This window comes from Phyllostomus hastatus, unplaced genomic scaffold (assembly GCF_019186645.2).
Source record: "Phyllostomus hastatus isolate PE091 unplaced genomic scaffold, TTU_PhHast_1.1 phas_contig_1162, whole genome shotgun sequence".
Classification (NCBI taxonomy): Eukaryota; Metazoa; Chordata; class Mammalia; order Chiroptera; family Phyllostomidae; genus Phyllostomus; species Phyllostomus hastatus.
In genome coordinates, this window is record NW_025333537.1 from 13,165,278 (window position 1) to 13,184,017 (window position 18,740).

At 67.3% G+C, this 18,740-nt stretch overlaps 1 protein-coding gene across 4 annotated transcripts in view; it reads left to right on the forward strand.

Moving 5' to 3' along the window:
- The first annotated feature begins 1,614 nt into the window (after positions 1-1,614).
- Positions 1,615-18,740, forward strand: part of ADGRD1 (adhesion G protein-coupled receptor D1) — a 51,972-nt gene continuing 34,846 nt past the window's right edge. For 2 of the 4 annotated variants that reach the window (XM_045844339.1, XM_045844348.1), the window contains exons 1-6: positions 1,615-2,233; positions 2,319-2,355; positions 8,231-8,314; positions 10,546-10,641; positions 12,870-12,992; positions 17,906-18,085. In XM_045844339.1, the coding sequence (XP_045700295.1) occupies positions 2,171-2,233; positions 2,319-2,355; positions 8,231-8,314; positions 10,546-10,641; positions 12,870-12,992; positions 17,906-18,085 (583 nt within the window). In that variant the 5' untranslated portion in view covers positions 1,615-2,170. The remainder of the gene's footprint in view (positions 2,234-2,318; positions 2,356-8,230; positions 8,315-10,545; positions 10,642-12,869; positions 12,993-17,905; positions 18,086-18,740) is intronic. The other 2 variants (XM_045844357.1, XM_045844364.1) reach the window with 2 other exon arrangements.

An 18,740-nucleotide genomic window follows, 5' to 3' on the forward strand; every position in this document is an offset into this window, starting at 1 on the left:
CCCTCGGAGGCTCTCTCTGGCCGGAAGTGGGGACCGTGGGAAGTCTGTTCCCCTGTCAGCCTCGGTCCTGGCGGCCTGTGTCCTCATGTCCCAGGTGTCCTGGGTGGACTCCTGCAGCGGCTCTGCCCCTGTCCCAGTACACGCAGCTCTTCTGCCCCTGCCCAGGGCACAGGGGTTCTGCCTCCTCAGCAGCAGAGGCCCCTGCCCTGCGCCCTGGGCTGCGGGGTCCTCCTCCCAGGGACTTGCGCACTTCGCTCCTGGGAGACGAAGGTCAAGGTGGGCGCCACGCCCCGTGGAGGCCGTGGGCTTCTCCACGTGTGTCGCCGTGAGGCTGGATGCAGTGCCCCCCCCCCGCCCCCCCCCCTCCGCCTCTGTCTGCTCGCTGAGTCCCTGCTGGGGTCACGGAGAGGGGCCTGCAGGGCGCTCTCTTCCCCTCCCCCTCCCCCAGCCCGCACCTTCTCCCCCGCAGCAGCTGGAGGGCCGTCGAAGGCTGTGAGCGGGTTTTCCCCAGGCCAGTGCTGCCTAGGCAGCAGGGCAAAGGTCGGAGTGAGCGGGGCTGCGCAATTAACTAGAGCCCGGGGCATCTCCAGGGCCCCAGGTGACAGTTCACGGAGACGGCCGGCGCCCGCCGCAGCCAAGTGGGGCCAGCCGGTGCTCGGCTCCCCGGGTGGGCGCCGCACCGCAGCCGGGGTGGAAAGCAGTCGCCTGTGTTTGGACCTCGCTCTTCCTCCCTCGCGGGGCCGGGCAGCGGTCCTGTGGCCGCCTCGGCGGGGGTCCTCGGGCGCAGGACTCGCTTCCCACGCACAGTGGGGCCCGGAGGCCGCACCGGCCGGCGCTCGGCGGCCCGGCTTTTCCTCTGGCATCTTCCCCCACGTTCACTGAGTGAGGGTCTCGCCCTGCCAAAAACAGAGAGCATTTGCGGGGGGGGGGGGCGGGGGGGCGGCACTTCCCCGAACTCTGCGCAGAGAACCGCATGTGCATTGCCGCCCTAGTCTTGGGAGGAGGGGACCCCCTTCACGGGCACGTGGTAGGGCCGAGACTCGAGCCCGGCCTGGGGCGCTCCGCTGGTGGGCACGGGCACGGGGGGCCAGCCCCGCCCGAGGCCCCTGCAGCCGTGACGGCTGCCCTGCACGCGTGCCCACCTGCTCAGACCAGGCCGGGCGCACGAGCGTCTGAGTAAACCGAGGCGTGGGCCGGCTGAGGGCCGGGCTGTCCCCGTGTCGGGAGCCCATCCTGCACGCGGCGGGGGCGCTGGGGTCTGTGGCTGCAGCTGCTCGGTGTCCCCTCGAAGGGGTCCTTGGCCTCGGCTCTCCTCGGAAAGGGTTAAAGACAGAAACGTGGTGGCCCGTTGGGGGGGGCATCTTCCTGGGCCCCTGTGTGCCGCCTTCTCCCTCCCCCCCCCGCCCCCGCCCTGGGCAGACAGGGCTCGGCTCTGAGCGGAGGAGCTCGTGCTCTGCTGTCCCCCGTGTGTGTGTGTTTCCACACTGAGGGCGACGGGGCCGGGGGCGCCGACGGGGAGGAGGCAGCCGCGGAGCCGCCTGCAGACGGCCGCTGTCGGAACAGCCTGGAGCTAGGACCCAGCACCGGCGGGCGGGCGGGATATAAATAGAGGCCGGCGCGGAGCAAAGTTTGAGGAGCCGCCTGACATCACCGCCTCTCCCCACCCAGAGCGGGGTGAGAGGTGGACGCCCAGGGCGGCCCCGGAGGACTCGGCCGCCGCGCGGGGACAAAGTTCCTCTGGAAGCCCTCTCGTCCCCGGACGCCGAGGAGGAAGGCACGGCCTCCCCTCAGCCTGGACGGGGAAGGAGCGGGGGCTGCGGGCTCTGGCGGCCGTGACCGCCCTCGGAGCTGCCTGCCCGGCCGGGCGAGCTGCCCCGCGTTCGAGTTCGGGACGGCTCATCCGGCCCGTCTGGAGCTGGCCGCCCCGAGTTCCACGGATGCTCGGCTCTCGGCGGCGTGTTTGTTGATCCCCGGGGACTCTGCCGGCGAGGACGGAGCCCCCGCCAGCGCCCGGAGACGGCCGCCGGCCACAGACTGCGGGGAAACAGCCGCCTGTTCTTTCCAGACCCCGAGAAGATGTCCCTGCCCCGAGGGAAGGACCGTTAGGGCGGACACGCTGCCCCCCGCCGCCGGGAGCCGCAGGGGGCCCGCGGCCAGCCCCGGGCGCACCATGCGGGGGCTGCTGCGCGGCTGCTGGCCCTCCTGGCTGCTGCTGCTCCACTGCAGCTTCCAGGTACCGTCCGGCCCCGGGGGGCGCCGCGACCGGGCCGGGCTCCGCCGGGCGTCCCGAGTCTCACTCTGTGCTGTTCTGTGTGCAGGTGCGTCCGGCCCTCTGCAGGTCCCAGGCCCACCCAGGTAAGGGCGCTTCTGCCACGGCCGGCGCGCGGCCTCCCCGTCCTGCCCCGCGGGCGGCTGGGCACAGGTGGCTGTGCATCGGTGGCGCCGTCTGGAGCTGCCCTGCTCGGGCTCCTCCGGCCGGCCGGCTGCCGGCTGTGCTTTGCCCTCCCGGTGGCTCTGCTTGTCCTGCACGTCCGGCCCCCCTGTTCCCGAGCTGTGGCCGGAGAGGCCGGTGCCTCTGTGCCGAGAGCCTCCTGCTCTCGGTCGGTGGGGGCCTCGTGAGCGAGGAGACGCGAGCATTCTCGGGGGGACGTTGTCTGCCTCACGTCATGCGTGCGGCGCCGGCCTGCTTCGGCGGCTCAGGCCTCAGCCCTTCGGCCTCCCGGCGCTGCCTCCGCTCGCTGTCACCGCCCTGAGTCCGGCGCCGGGCGCCCGCAGCCCCGCTGAGAGCACCGAGCAGCGGGGGGGGGGGGGCCCCCACCCGGCCACCAGGCCCCGGAGTCCTCGGTCCAGGAGCTCCGCAGCGAGGCTTTTCCGGGGGCGACAGAGGCGGCTGCAGGCTGCCACCGAAAGTGCGGGGACCACCCACGCCGCGGCAGAGGCACAGGCAGGTGCGAGTGGCTTTGCGGGCACAGTTTCCCACTCTCTCCCTGGCCGGCACGCGCGTGGTGCGGAGGGACCCCCACCCGTGTCCCCAGCCCTTGCTCGGAAGCTGTGGGCACAGCCCTGACCTCGGCGGCAGGCCTGTGCCACGGAGCTGCAGGGGGACGGGCGGGCTCCCCGGTTACTGCCACCTCCGGGGACTGACAGTTAATGGACACCCAGGGACTGTGGGCACGGCCCGCCCGCCCACCCTGCCCAGGGACAACGCCAGGGGCTCGGACGGAGCCCGTGGGAGGGAGGGACGTGGGGGCACTGGGCAGGGTGCGGCAGGCCCGGGGTGGGACCTCTGTCTCCTTGGCGCCACGACCCAGCCCTGAGCCGGGACGTCCTGACTGCGGTCGCGGCCCCAGCGAGAGGGTGTTGTGGCAGAGGCGCGGCCGCCGGCCCCTGGTCCGCACGTGCACCTTCCCGTGCGTCTTCCTGTGGAGGCGTGTGAAGCGGGGAGCGCAGCCACCGTGCGGACGGCGAGAGGGGCTCTCCCTGGCGCGGGGACAGACAGCCCACCCGGCCCGCAGCGGGAGGGAGGACTCGCGTGCCCTGCACCCGCCCCTTCTCTGGCGCCGGCCTGGCAGGCAGGTGTGCCGGGGGTCGGGGAGCCCGGCAGGGTCCCCAGCGCGGGCCGGCACCCTGGCGCCCTCACGGCCACAGCCCCGCCGGGTTTCCGTCTGGGGGGCCGTCGGGACGAGCAGGTGCTGTTGCCGCGGCGCCCGGCTCAGGGCCCCACCGGCGGTGGGCGAGGCAGGGGCTCAGGGAACGCCTGTGGACAGGACCCTGAAGGGCCGTTTGGGGACTGGCCCGTCACCGGGTGTCCTGGGACGCCGACGGCCTGGATCCTCTGGCCCGTGTGCCTCTGCCGGCCCCGGCAGTGTGACGTTTGCAGGCCTTCCCCGCTGCTGGGCCGACCGGGGCTCACGCGGCAAACAGTGGGAAAGCAGGCTCACCCCTCGGCGTCGCCTGTGTTTGCCTGTGACCACGGATGGTCACGGCGGAGAAGTTACACGCCTCCCGCCGGATGGTGCGGCCCGAGGCGGGGAGCCAGGACCCCAGCCCCCTCTGAAACCTTCTCCCGGGCCCCAGGTGGCCCAGTGGCCTGCCCGGTCCCGCAGGCAGCGCTGGGGGGCTGGGAGGGCCGAGGAAACCAAATCCCCCAAGGGCACGGCCTGGAGGTCGCAGGTCATCCCTAAGCAGTTTACAGACAGGTGCTTTATGGGTGACCTCTACAACCAGCAGAGCGAGCTTCCGTACAGCGTGCCAGGGTTCCAGAAGTTTCTGGGCCCTGGGGCGCTCAGGGCAGCCGCCCCCATCCGCTCCCAGGGGGCCGGGCAGCTCCCCCCGGCTCACTGGCCTATTCAGAGGCCGAGGCAGCCGGAGCCTGTCATTACAGCAACTGTCACTCCCTGCGTTGCCGCGGCGGCGTCTTCTTTCTGAGAGAATAAATAGCCTGTTCTCTCTGCCTGTTTCTACCCTGTAAGGGGAGAGACCGTGGACACAGGACCACCGTGGGGCGGTTCCAGGTGCCCCCCACGGCGATTCCGTGTCTGTTCGCTGCGCAGCCGCCCCCACGGCCCGTCCGGGGGCCGCGTCACCAGCGTCATGCGCGCGGCTCACAGAGGCCGTTGGAGCCACTGGGTCACGGCAGTGGCTTCGTTCTGCGTCTTCCTGGTGCAAAAAAAAAGAAAAAAAAGAAAAAAAAGAAAAAGCATTTGTTTCTGATCAAACGGAAATTAGGCCAAGAGAGATTCAGAGAAATCAGAATTTCACGTACAGTCCTTCCGTGTTTGCTCGCCCATGAGCTCCGTGGGGCCCCGGCCAGCCGTCTGGGGGTCGGGGGGGCCGACTTTCCGTGCAGACAGCCACGTCCCTCCCCCCGCCCCCGGGCATCCGCAGGTGGGCAGGGCGCGCACACGGGCCCGTTTCACAGAGACCAGGGGCCAGAAGGCACATCTGTTCCTCGTGCGGCAGATGCTGTCCGCCCCCCGACTCCTCCCAGATGAGCTGAATAACTCGTCCGTCAGTGCTGCTTCCCGCTCTCGGGGCGGGGGGGGGTGCCTGGGCTTCAGAAGAGGAAAGGAAAGGCGAGACGTGCTCAGAAGGAGAACCGGTGTCTCCAGCTTTCTCCTTCCGTCGGGTCCGGGCCCGGGCCCCACGTGGCCCCAGCACGCACGGGAGTTAGTGGTTGGTGGCTGTGTTTCAGCCCCTGTTACATCAAGGGGGGAAGAGTGTCACGGAGCCGGTTTTGTCCGAGGCTTGTGTTTCGGGCTCGCAGCCCGCTGGGAAGGGCGGCCTCTCGCGAGTACAAACTGACCGGGGGACGGGCGGCCCGCGCCTGTGCCGGGCGGGGGGGGGCCCGTGGACCAAGACTCAGACGTTCGGTGTGGGGGTGGGCGGCCCCGTTTCCACCTGAAAGTCCAGGGTGGACAGCACCGACGGGCTGTTCTCGTCGCAGAGCAAGCCCTGACACACCTTTAAGGTGAGTGCAGTCCCCGCATCTGAGGGGAACGCAGAGATGGTGAGACCCGAAGCCCAGGTCTCGCCCCCGGCGCCCCGGCTCTCCGAGTGAGCCCCAGACACCGGCGTCGGAGTCCGGGGCGTCCCGCCGACATCTCCCCCCCTTTCTCCCCGCTCCACCCCCTGAACAGCTGGGGTGCACCCGCACAGCTCCTGCCACGCACACTCCCCTCCCCTCGGCGTTTAAAACAAAGCTACTGACTGGTTTTAGAGAGAGGGGAAGGAGGCAGGAGGGGAGAGAGAAACATCCGCCAGTGGTTCCGCTCGCTCACGCACTCGCTGGCCGATCCTCGTCCGCGCCCTGACCGGGGGTCACACCCGCCCCCTTGGCCGACCAGGGAGCGCTCCAACCGGCAGAGCCCCCTGGCCGGGACCCCCTGGACTCTTTGAACTTAACCATACAACTCAGTTAATGTCCTACAGGGTCCGGCGGGAGTGACTCCCCCGGTGGGGGCGTGACGTGGGCGTAACGATTCCTTTTCATTCGGCCGTTTCACCCGAAACGCCGTAGCGTGTGCTTGCGTGTGGCGTCATTATGTCGCAGAGCGACACGCTCACGGTCCTGTAGCAGGAGACCTTGTCGCCCACGGGGGCCTGGGGGGTGCCGGCCTGTGCGGTCCTGCCACGTCCCCCTTGCGGGCTGCACGCCGCGAATCCCATGCCGCTCTGGGGCCTGCAGCCGGCCCCTCGGTGGGCAGCGTGTGTGCCGTCTGCCGGATGCTGACACAAATGTCACAGACCTGCGGCACACGCCCCTGGACGCAGGTGTTCGATCACAGGTGTGAGTTTACCTCGAGAATAAGTTCCCAGGAGTGGGGTTACTAGGTCGAAGGGAATTCGGGCTTAAAATGTGTTCGGGCGTCGCCTGTCGCTCTCTGGAAGAGCCAGGCCGGAGGGAACTGCCCCCAGAACGGGGTGGAACCTGCTAGGGCAGCACCTCTAACCTTCCGCTGCCCGGGGGGCGCAGGGCTGGGCTCCGTCCCTCCCACACGCTGTGGAGCCCTGCCAGCGAGCCACACCGTCTTCCCGCACGTTTAGAAATGGTTCACACTCCTTTTCCTCTGAACTGTCTGCTCACGGCCTGTGCCCCGATGTTCCTGGGCCGACAGCGTCTTCGTGAGAAGAGTTTCTCACTCACCGGACCCGGGTGACGCGCCCACAGAGAGAGCATCTTGTCCCAGTCCCGCGGGGCACGTGGCTGGCGCCCCCGTCCGGTGGGGCTCCGTCTGGTGTTCCACGCAGACCTTCCCAGACTGCCGTGGCCGGGCTCCCCACCAGTCCCCCCGCCCCGCCGGGAGCTGTTCTGCTTTATTACGTCTGCGGTTTCCCCCACACACACACTCAGGTGCTGGGCCGCTGGAAGCTGCCGGAGCAAAGGGAGGTGTGCAGAGGGCGGCGGGCTCTGAGAGCTCCTGCCGCGTGACGCGCCCCCTCTGGTCTGAGGCTCCGCCCCTGCCGTCAGCTGCGTCCCGGCGTGCGCTCGGGGGCCCCTGGGAGCACGCCCCCTCCTCGCGGCCAGTGTGGCTGTGCGAGCGCAGGGGACCGCCTGACGTCCCCCGTGAGGCCCCCACACGCCTCCTGGCCACACTCCTTCGCTGTTCGTGACGGTTCTCACTCCCCACGTTCCTGTCTCGTGCGCAGTAATGGGTCTTCACTCTCTTCGCCAGCACAACTCCTTCTCAAAGTGCTGCTGCGGCCGCCGCCTGCTCTCTGCTCTCCAGAGCCCGTTCGCCACGATGCACGGCCCCCGGCTCTGCGAGGCCATCCTGTCCCGTCCCGCCCTGCCACCCGGCAGCCCTGCAGGGCGGTCGGCCCGCGTTCGGTCCCCGGGGCCGTGGTCCCCGCGTCTGGGACCTGGTCCCAGAGACGGGCTCGCCCGCCAGCAGGGCCGAGGGAGGAGCGAGTGGGGGACCCAGCAGCCCCTCGAGGGGCCCCAGGGAGGGTGGGGAGACGGGAACGAAGGGACAGGCGACAGGACACGGGGCGAGGAGAACACTCCGGAAAGGAGCATGTCTGCACGGAGCCACGCCCACTCAGAGCGCACGGGCCACACGGGACGGTGCGAGATGACTGCAGTCGGGCGGGATCACCTGTCCGTGTGCAGGACCCTGAGCAGACCGGCCGGGGGCGGGCGGAGAGGCGAGCGTGGGCCTCGCCCCCCCGGAGGCCGGCCTGCAGCGCGGCCGCCGCAGAAGCACCGCACCCCTCATCTCTGCGTGCCGGCTGAGAACGCAGCCCTGCAGCCCGCAGTCGGGACGGGCGCGGGCAGCTGTGCACCGCCGTGTGCAGCGCCGGGAACGCTGGTCCGCTGCCGCCTCCTCCTCCCGGCCCGGCTTCCCTCCCTCGTCTGGTGGCATCGGGCGTTTCTCCAGAACGATGCTGAACCGTGACCTGGCCCTGAGCACGCTTGTCTCTCCCCCGGGGGCAGTGGGTGTGCGGCGTCGAGCGCGGCGGCTTTGTTTGCTCAGGTTAAAAGGCATCTGCGTGTCCCTCCTTATCATGAGTCTCCTGTTCAGGAAGTATTGATCGGCTTTCCATTCACAGAGTTCTGTTTGTAAAGCCAGAAGAGAGCATTGAGTTTATTCAAGTGCCTTTTTGGTACGACCTGTAGTCCCTGGGCGACTCCCCCTCCCACCACCTCACAGTGCGGGCGGCCGACAGCGGGCCACACGGGTCCCTTCCTCCCCGACGGGGACTTAACACCCTTGTGTTCTGCCCCCAGGGTTCGAGGTCTTGCTCACTGCTTCCCACTACTGGCCCCTGGAGCCCGTGGACGGCATCCATGAACTTCAGGAAACGACCGGAGGTAGACACGGGTGGTGAGGCCCCCTCAGGCTGTGGGGGCGGGGGACTTGGGGGCCGGGGCCACCGGGAGGGACACGTGAGCCGCACCTGCTTGGAAGCCAGGGCGGCGAGGCCCCCCCCCGCCCCCGTAGCCGTTGCCATCCCAGACGGCAAGTGTGTGTGCGCTTTCGCGCTGAGGACAGAGCTGACGGTGCGGGCGTCGCAGTGGGTTTCCCCAGCAGCCTCCGTCGGAAGCAGCTGGGCTGTACGCTGTCGGGGGTCCGGGTGTGCATTCCCCGGGACGCGGGACGGGCCTCCCCTCTGGCCTGTGCGCACGGGCCCACCTGAGTCCCACCGAGGGCTGGGGCCTCGCCAGCCGAGAGGAGCGCCCGTGCGCGGGGGCCGGGCCTCCTCCGGCGCGCACCTGCCCACCGGCGGCTCCCACGTCACGACAGCTCCCCTTGGGGGAGGGCGGCGCCACCCACAGCGCTTCCCGCGGTCGGGGTCCCCAGGCCCACGGAGAGTGGTCTCTGTCTGACTCAGCAGGCCTTTGCCATTGCCCAGTGCAGTTTCCCCCCCCACCAGAGCTTTTTTAAAAAAAGATTTTATTTATTTATGGGGGAAGGGGGAAAAGAGAGGGAAAGAAACACTGATGTATGAGAGACACAGTGAATGGTTGGCTCTTGAGCGCCCCCTACTGGGGACCCGGCCTGCAGCCCAGGTGTGTGCCCTGATGGGGACTCAAACCCGTGACCCTTCAGCTCACAGGCTGCGGCTCAGTCCACTGAGCTGTGCCAGCCAGGGCCCGGTCAGAGCTTCCTGAAGAGTGGGTGTTTTGAGTGATGTGGGGTGCTTTTCTCTCTTCATCTGGCCTCCCGGGTCGCCCCTGGCTGTGCCGGACAGCTGACGTGCCTGGCGTGGTGGCCGCGCAGCCAGCCCACTCTGGCGCCACTCGGAGCCTCCCTGCACCAGTGGGGGGACGGGTCAGAACAGAAACCCCCATTTGCTGATTATTATGCCATCCACGCCGTCACGCCGGCGTTTCCCTTATTCCTGCAACTTAATGTGCTCCATAAATTGCCACCTAACGTTCCGGCATGTTCTCCTTAAAATGTGCACATCGAGAGGCATGACGGGCTGGAGCCCGAGCCTCTGGCATCCGCAGAGTGGGGGGCCGTCAGGGCCGAGGTGGTGGTGGCCGTCCCCCAGCCCGACAGCTCCGGAGAAGAGCAGGTCTGCCTGCGGGGGACCCCCATCCCCCTGAAGTTTATTACCTGACTCGCTCGGGCTGGAGCGCACGGCCCCCGCTGTTACAACGGGATCTTTTTCCCGCAGGGCCTCTATTTTACGGCCCCTGCCGGGAGAGCGGCCCCCGGTGCAGTGCCTTGTGCCGTGCCGACACGGCTCACTGTATGGGGCCCGGACACTGAAAACGCAGGAGTCACTTCACACGGGAGCTCAAGTAACCACCAGCATGTCTCTCTCCCCCACCCCCCAGCTCAAACCCGCTGTCCTGGCTCAGTCCGCCCCTCTCCGTGTCTGGGAAACTCTCGCGTCCAAAAATCCTTCTTAGAAGGAGATGTCCTGACGCGGACGCCACGGCCCCGGCATGGATGGTGTTCGCCAGATGCATCCACTTCCCGTAACGGCCTCATACGGGAAATGGACGTTTGCCCCGAACGCCGACGGCCGCCGCTGAGTGCCGCGCCCGTGGTCTACGGGGCCTCGCTCTGCGGTGCGTTTCCACGCGGTCACAGCCGCTCGGGGAGACGGCCGAGCTGAGCCGAGAGCTGCCGGGACCCCGGGGCGGCTCTGCGACGCCCTCGCCTCTCGGGTGTCGGCCTTGGTGTCTGCTGCTGGTCCTCTGTTGTCCTGTGCCTGTGTCGTCACGCCGTGCTGTTTTCACGCTGTGTTTCTGTCCCATCAGCGTCTGTGACGTCACCCCGCCCATCTCCCGTTCGGGCTGCCGTGGGGCCGAGTCCAGTGTCGTATCTCTCAACGCGGTGTCCAGGAGGGAGCTGGAGCCGGCTGGCGGGGACCCAAGTGTGTGGCCGGACCCCGCCGCTGTCACAGTGACCCGGTGGGGCCACCGAGCGGGAGCCACAGCGAGGCCGAAGGCCGTGCGGGCGGCGGGGCCCGGAGGACGCCCGCGGCCGGAGCAGCGCCCCCGCGGGGCCCCGCTGAGAGATATGGCGGTCGCACCTGTCTCCGTGTCACTCACTCGCTGTGCTTTCTCCCCTCTCGCCCACCCAGCATGGCCCGCCCACAACCTCACTGTGCTCCCCTCCCATAACACTGCCTTTGTGCTCACCAACGACTCCGCCTACTCCAACGCCTCCGCCACCGTAGGTGAGCACCGCCCCCACCCCTGCCTGCTGGCGCCCCCCCCCCCGCCCCCCGACCGTGACCGGGGAGTCCTGTTTGGTGTGAGGCCGCGAGCGTGCCGATAGCCAGGCACAGACCGGGCCCGGGGTCTGGACGGGAGCTGCTCGGAGTCAGGTGTGAGGGGACACGCCCCGGGCCGCCGTGCGTCGGAAGGCGTCTGTGACATTGGGAATGACCGGGCCTTCCACGCCCGCTGCTCCTTTTCAGAACAAAACCGACAGAGGCCGAGAGAGTGTCTAAAAATAGAAATCGTTTGGACGTTTAAAGGAATTGCACTCTTGGGGGAGGCTGAGCCGGCCCTCTCAACGGAAAGTTGGTTTACTCTAAAACACCTCGTAAAGCGTGTGCTCTCCACGGGCTGCATTCACGTCCGCATTCCTCTGCGGCTGGATTTTTTTTCAGCCGTGAGAGGCTGTTCCGCCACCCGCTCGCCCACCAGAGTCACGGCGAAGCCCCCTCCTTCCTGAAGGGCCTCCAGGGCCCGCAGGCTGCACGCGTCCCCTCCGCGGCTCAGCGCAGCAGGAGCCGGGGCCCTCGGTCACCGTCACGGTCGCCGCCGGCCCCGCGGGGGACTCAGCCAGACAGCCGGGCACCACCCTCTGGTCTCTCCACACCGAGGCTGCTGCAGCGGGAGGGGCCTGCTTCCCGGGCCAGTGTCCTGGGCGGGCGGGCGGGCCGGTCGAGGGACCAGCCGTCCGTCCCCGAGGCGAGGTGTCGGGGACTTGGACCCCGAGAGCAGCGAGCACCGACCCCTCCAGGGTTTACGGTCCCCGCTTACCAGGTCGGCAAGCCCACGACTGGCAGCCCGTCTCATCTCACGGCACACGTGAACACACGTGAACACATGTGAACACATGTGAACCAAGTGCTCGAGTTCTGCGGCACGCCAGAAAGGTTATTGTTTGCCGATCTGGCCGGGAATAGGTGTAGTTTTGATTCACTCACGTCGGGCGACTGTTGCTGCCTTGGCCGTTGTCACGTTTTCAGCTGACCCTCTGAGGGAAAGGCGGTCAGTGCCCTGACCAGGAAGCCGGGGACTGTGTGCTTAAAGCTCCGTGCAGCGCCCGGGCTGGAGACCACTGCTGTGACGGGTGTCCCTCCGTGAGTCGGAAAATGGATTTTTAAAAGACCATGGGTCCCCATGTCGGGACCAGGGGCTGCTGGCTAGAACTCCGAAACGGAGAGCGTTGGGGTGCAGCTGTTCGTCCCCACTCGTGTCCCGAGTGTCACTCGGGAACTCGGCCGTGAGGTGCCTGGAGGGGGGGGGGCTCGGAAAGCCCGTGGACGGAACGGAAGGTCGGGACGTCGTGCGTCACAGGAGAGCCGCGGTTTCACCGGCCCTGGCAAAACTCAGCCACCGGCAAACATGGGAGCTGCAGCCTCGCTACAGCGCAGTGCGTGTTGGGTTGGCCAAAAAGTTCGCTCGGTTCCCCCCACGAGGCGGTTCTAGTCGCCTGCAGCCTCGTTCGAAACCATCTTGTTAGGCTGAACTGTGAGCACTGTCACATCCGCCTGCGCTCAGAAAACCCGTCACAGTTGGGGAGCGTTTGGGTAGCCACTTTAACACTGAAGACGGAAGCAAGCAAGCAACGTCTTCAGTATATCACGCTTCATTTTTTCAAGAAAGGTACACGTGCAACTGGGGTGGGAAGAAAGGTTTGTGCCGTGTGCGGAGAAGGCGCTGTGGCTGCCCGGGCGGACTGCCCGCTGCACGAGGCTCCGCGGTCGGTGGGCCGGCCGAACTCGGTCGCGATCCAGTCGAGACAACAACTCAGAAAAGCAACATTTTTCCACACAGGAGACGGCCGACATCCTCAAAATACCCAAATCAGTCAGGTTACTGGTGAAAATGAAAAAATGCGTCTTTTATTTTTATGGGGAAAACGGAACGTGCTTTTTGGCCAACCCAATGTTATATACCAGCATGACATGAATATCGCCATTACTTGCTGTTAGTTTATTAGTTACTATTCACATCAGCTTCCAGATCACTCATGATCTGTTTATTAATAGTCCAACACTAACTGGGGCCGATTCTAAGGTCACGCGGTAGCACGCACTGTTAGAGGCGTGTAAAGATACACGTGAGGAACATGTCTGTGTGTGTGTGTGTGTGTTTCCGTGTCCGGCGCGTCTTTCCGCCCCCGATTTCGCGAGCTCCCTGACGGACGGTGTCGCCCTTCCCCCCGCAGACATCGTGGAAGGGAAGGTGAGCAAGGGCATCTACCTCAAGGGGGAGAAGGGCGTCACGCTGCTGTACGACGGGAGGCGCGGGACCTCCTGCCTGAGCAACCTGGCCCGGTGCGGCCCCGAAGGTGAGCGGCCCGTGCGTGCGGCTTGGGTTCGAACCCGTCTCCTCGTCGGGGGCGGCGGCGCCGTCAGGTGCGGAGTCACGAAGGGGCAGGAGGGGTGGGGCACGGTGGGGGCTCGGTGGGGGGCAGGCCTGGCCGGCTGTGCAGGGCACACTCGCTGCTGCGGGGTGCAGGATGCAGCCAGGGGACAGAGCCCGGGGATGGAGGCCCTGGCGAGGGCTGGAGGGCCCAGGGCCAAGACGACGCCCCGCCGAAGCCCACGGGTGGGTGCAGAGGAGCGGGGAGGGCCAGGTCGTCGTCCTCTTTCGGGGGAGAGTGTCCGCTCCCTGGTGCTGGACCCTCCGCCAGCGGGCGTCCGGGCCGCACCGCAGGACTCCCTGGGAGACGCCCTCTGCCGCCCCGGTCGGCGCCCAGCCCTTGGGTCTGGCTGCCCTGAGCACAGAGAAAGTGCGTGTCTCCAGGGAGGCGGAAAGGCCTAAGGCAGGCCGCCCGTCCGGGAGCTCTCGGGCCACCTGCACGGTCAGCGGCCTCGTCGGAACCGTGTCCCGGGGAGTTTGCGGGCGAGATCCTGGGACCCACGGACGACACTCCAGCAAAAATCAGCAAAAGCCTCACGAGGGGAAACCATGCGGGAGGGAGGTCACGCGTGGGTCGTCACGGGACCCCGGCTTTGGGGGATGGTTTTGGGGCCACGGCCGGGGTCACGGGTCGGCCACGCGAGCTCTTCCTGGGCCACACGGGCCTGCGCTCACGCGGGGCCGGCACCTGCCTTTGAACTGGGCCCGGCCCGCAGCAGGGCCCTGGAGGGCTGGGCGTGGCTGTGCGCCCCCACCCCCAGAGGCTGCCTGTCTCTGCTGCTGTGGGTCCGGGTCCCCCCTGTGGGGAAGGTGTCCCGTCCCCGGCTCCGCGCTGGGGTCTGTCCCCAGTGGGAGGCCCGTGGCGCGGACCCAGGCGTTCCGGCGCCCAGAGACCACCCCACACACCCGCCCTCGATAAGAGCCTCCTGGGCTGGGCGCTGCCCGCTCCCCGCCATGTCCTCTTCTTCGGAGCCGCCTCCTGCTGCCAGGCGGGACGGCCCCCTCGGGGGCCGCGCCCTCCCTGCCTGCGGCCCCTGGGGTTCATGTGGAGCCCGGGGCTGCACCCGTGGCCGGGGGACACAGCGGGGACAGTCCACGCAGCAGGACTCCTCGTCTGGTCCAGGTCGACGCTGCGCACGCCTCAACCCCGGGGGTTCCCGGGACTCTTGTCCAGCTCCGGCAGGGAGCCCTCCCCCGAAAAGCACCGTCTCCGAGGGCAGGGAGTGTGGCCCCCCCGGGGTACAGCGCAGACTCCCAGCCAGGCTGCCGGGGTCCCCTCTCGCCGCGTCGCTGCCGGCGTGGCCTCGGACAGGCCCCCCACCCCTCTGTGCTGTGGTTCCTCCCGGTAAACGGGGCCGTGACGACACCCACGCTGCCGGGCCCTGGGAGGGTGAAGAGTCAGTGCCTGGGAAACCCCCAGAGCGGGCGCCCTGCGGGCGGTGAGCGCTACCCCCGCGCCAGCGAGCCGGCGTTGCGTGCTGGAGCGTCAGGAGAGTCTCGCGCTGTGCCCCCCGGCACGTCGTCTGTCTCCTGACTCTGCGGCCGCGTGCTCCTCGCCGGGCAGAACTCCGTAACGTTCACGCGCTCGAGCGTCTCCGTGTCTCCTGCGACATCTGGATAGTTTTCCTTTTCTTTCTTCGTCTCGTTGGCACAGACCCTTCCTCACTGTGTTTTCTGGGCAGATTAGGGTTCCACGCTCGTGAGAAGAAAAAAGGGTTGAACTAGTTGGCCCGTGTTGCACTCAGCAGTTTTCTCGTCGGAGTTCTCCTTTGCACTGACACCCCCGGGTGCCCGCCGCAGAGCCCCCGACAGTGCTCACACGGAAGGCTCGCTGCGGCTCCCTGAGGACTCGGTGGAGCCGTGAGTGGATGTCCAAGCACCAGCCTGCCCCCGGCGGGGCCCCCGTCCAGGCCGCGGGCGGAACGGCCACTGGTGATGGGCCCGGGCACGGCGGCGTCTGCCTTGCTCCCCTCATGGCACACTGAGTTAGAAGCTCTACTTTTCTTCCTGGACAGAAAGGCATTGGGCCAAGACAGGGTGGAATGCAACAAATTTTTAAATGCAGCAAAGTGTTTGGAAAAAACTGACTTCCACAAATCCTACGGGGAATGTGTTTCATAACAAACGTTTCGCAATATGCACGTGCGTCTCCCCGTGAAACTGGCTGTTCCTGAGATCGGGGGGCCCGTCTCGGGGCTCTGCTGTCCCGCCCTGCGTGAGGCCGGTGGGAGACATGGCGGTGACCCCACCTTTGAGCCTGCGCCGGCCGCCTCTGCAGGGAGCGGGCTCGGGAGGCGCGGCCAGGCCCTGGACAGCACAGCCGCCCTCCGAGTGACCTTCCCAAGGCCGGTCTGTCGTGCTGACCACACCACAGGCTGCCTCTGAGGACTTGCACTTCCCTGACGGGCCCGGAGGACGTTGTGCCTTTTTCAGCTTCCAGCCTGAGCCTCTCCGAGGTCAAGGAAGGTCCAGGAAGGTCCAGGCCCTTCCATTTTCCTGAGGACACACACACACACATTTTACTCTTCATCTGAGGATACGTTTATTGATTTTAGAGGGGGGAGGGGAAGGGAGGGAGAGAAACAGCGATGTGAGAAATATGGATCGGTTGCCTCCCGGACGCTCTCTGACCAGGGGTTGAACCTCTGGGTGCAGGGAGCAACAATGCACCCAGCCAGGCCTCACGTGTTTCTAAAGAACGAAGAGCTTCCAAACCAGGTTATGTAATTACGTGTGTTTTGCACACTCACGTTGATCACATCAGGGCTTGGAACTCACCAACGTGCAGTGCAACACAACTGTCAACCGGCGACAGTTCCGTCGCTACAAGCCACGCGTGAACAGCGTCACAGACACGTCCACTCGTAACACGTGACAGGCCGGCCGCCGCTGCGAGCCGAGCGTGTAGTCAACGACAAACGGTTTCTTTTCAGTGACTCTTGGAGACCGACCCTCACGCCGCCCGAGGATAAACCCGAAGGCCTGGATTCGTACCACGGACCGGGCCCGTGGCTGCCCCTCTGCCCCCACCCCTGTGCTGGGCCTGTGCCGCCTGGCTCTGGGCATGGCCCTCCGTCCGCATCCGCCCGTGTCGCCGAGCTCGCGCACCCGGAGCCCGGCCAGGCTTGGGGGCGGAGGCAACTGGGCCTGTCTCCACTTCCTCACGCCGAGTCCAGGCAGACGGCTGGCCGTGCACCCGTGCACACTCACACACTCGTGCACGCACACGCAGTCGCCCTCGGGCAGACAAGGGTAAAGGTCACGGGGGTCAGAGAAGCAGACCGACCCTGTCAGCGCTCTGAGAGACAGTGGCTCACCGTCTGGGGTCCGGCCGAGCCTCCAGCCAGGTGTGGACGCCGCTGCCCTCGCCCGGGGCCCAGCCCCCGGGCAGGAAGGTGGCCTCGGGCCAGGCCTGCACCCTCGGGGCGGCTGGGCCCTCCAGGCTCCGGCGGCTCCCAGTGACGGAGGGACACGGAGTTTGGGGCGCTCCCTCCAGCCTGCGGGCAAGGCCATGGGTCCGCGGGGCCCCACCCACGCCCGGGCGGGCCCCTGTGCACCCCGCTCCGTCCCTCCCTGGGGAGCCAACCGTGGCCGCTCTCCGACCCCTAACAGCGGCTCCCCTTGAGCAGAAGTTCCCGGCCGGGCTTCATGCCGACGCACCTCCTCCCAGACCTGCAAGCAGGGTGAGCCTCCAGTTCTGTGGGGGACGCAGGGCGAGCTTCCAGTTCTGCGGGGGCCGAAAAGCTGACGGTGTTGGAAGGGGACGCCGTGCGGACGCCTCGTGCAGACGCAGAAGCGTGCCCGCGGGCGCCGGAGGACGGTCGCGCGCAGGAAGGAGCCCGTGGTTGGTGGAGCAGGGAGCAGGCATCCGCCCTTCCTTCTCGAGGTATTTTCAGAGACGAGACACGGAAGGAGCTGCGGGCTCGGCCAGCGGTTCTCGGGGTTGTGTCCTGTCCGATGCTCTGGCAGCGCTCGGTTGTCTAACTCCATCTGAAACAGCGTCGTCGGGTTGTGTCGTGAAGGCTGTCGAATCGGCGTGCAGTTTTAAAAAACTTATCAAAACTGGTGAATGTTTGTGTAGCCATTTAAATACCGAAGGTGGAAGAAAACAAGCAACGTTTCCAGCATGTTATGCTTTGTTACTGCAAGGAAGGTGAAAGCGCAGCTGGAACACGGGAAAAGACGTGTGCCGTGTGCGGAGCGGGCGCTGTGCCTGGTGGACGTGTCGGGGGCGGTCTGCGAGGCCTCGCGCTGCCGGTTTCTCCCCGGACGGCGCTCCGAGGCCGGGTGGGCCGTGCGAAGGTGACGGCCGTCAGATGGGGACATCGACTGAGAACAGTGGGCGCTCTCCCACGCGGGAGAGAGCCGGCACACTGAGACGGTCCCGACCGATAAAGTCACTGGTGAGGAGGAGAAGCATGTCTGTCCTTTCACGGAAAAAACGAGCGGACTCCCTGGCTCAGCCGGAGCCGTGCGGACGGCCGGCGCCGGTGACCGGAGACCTCTGCCTGCGGCCAGGCAGCTGGGCGTTGACGCGAACCTCGGTCGGCCGCTCGGCCGGCGGCCTGGGGCGTGTGGCCTCCGCCTCGCCGCCTGCGTAGCGGCGGGTCTTCGTGGCAGCTGGGCATGCGGCCCCTTAGGGCTCTCCGGAGCGTGCCTGGCACTCAGTGAGCTCCTGGTAAATCTCTCCCGTCGTTTCTGCCCGTGCTTTCTGAGCGGGGTGCGCCCTGCCTCCAGTGGGAGGAGAAAAGGTGCTGCTTGCAGTGAGAAAGAGCGGAGAGGCTAAGAAGCCTCTTCTGCTTGTCGGCGGCCACAACCCGACGCCTCTCCCTTCCTCAGGGGTCACCTTCTCTTTCTTCTGGAAGACCCAAGGCGCGCAGTCCCGGCCGGCCTCCTCTGCGTACGGCGGGCAGGTCATTTCCGAGGGGTTCAAGATCTGCTCCAGTGACGGCAAGGGCTCCGTGGAGCTGTACGCGCGGGACAAGTTCATGACGTGGGAGGCCACCTTCAGCCTGCCAGGTAAGGGCGCCGCCAGCCCCGAGGGGCCCGGGGACACCCCCGGCTCAGAGCCCCTTCCCGTAGGGGCTGCTCGGGGAGACGTCTGGTGGGGGGGGCGCCCTGGGCGGGGGGGGGGGGCGTGCTCACCGGGCAGCTGCCGAGAGGCCGGCGTGGTTCCATCTGGTGACTCTCGCTTTCCCGTGGCTCCTTGCCACAGGTCACCCCCGGGTGTGGGGGGGGTGGTACAAGCGAGGAGCTGGCAGGGGAGAGGTGACGGGGACTCGGAAGTGTGTGGGGTGTCTCGGGGGTGACGAGATGGGAAGTGCGGAGGCCGGGGGGCAGACTGAGGCGAGAATGGTGTCCTCCAGGAGGAAACGGCCTCCGCCGTCAGATATTTAAGGAAAGCTCGCTTTCTGGCCCCTTGAAAGGAGGCCGCCAGTCTCAGTTACAAAACATGGAGCCGGAGCCGGCAGCCTGGGTCGGGTCCCTTGTGCGTGTGAGCTGTGCGGCCACCGCGGCCTCCTCGCTCCTAACGGGAGCCGCCCGCAGCCTGCATGCGGGAAGCCCACGGAGCCCAGTGCACACATGCACGAGGGGCCGGGCTCCCCCCTCCGCCCAGAGGGGAGGGGAGTCCCGCAGACTGGGACCTGGAGAGGCTCTTGCACTTCTGTCCTCT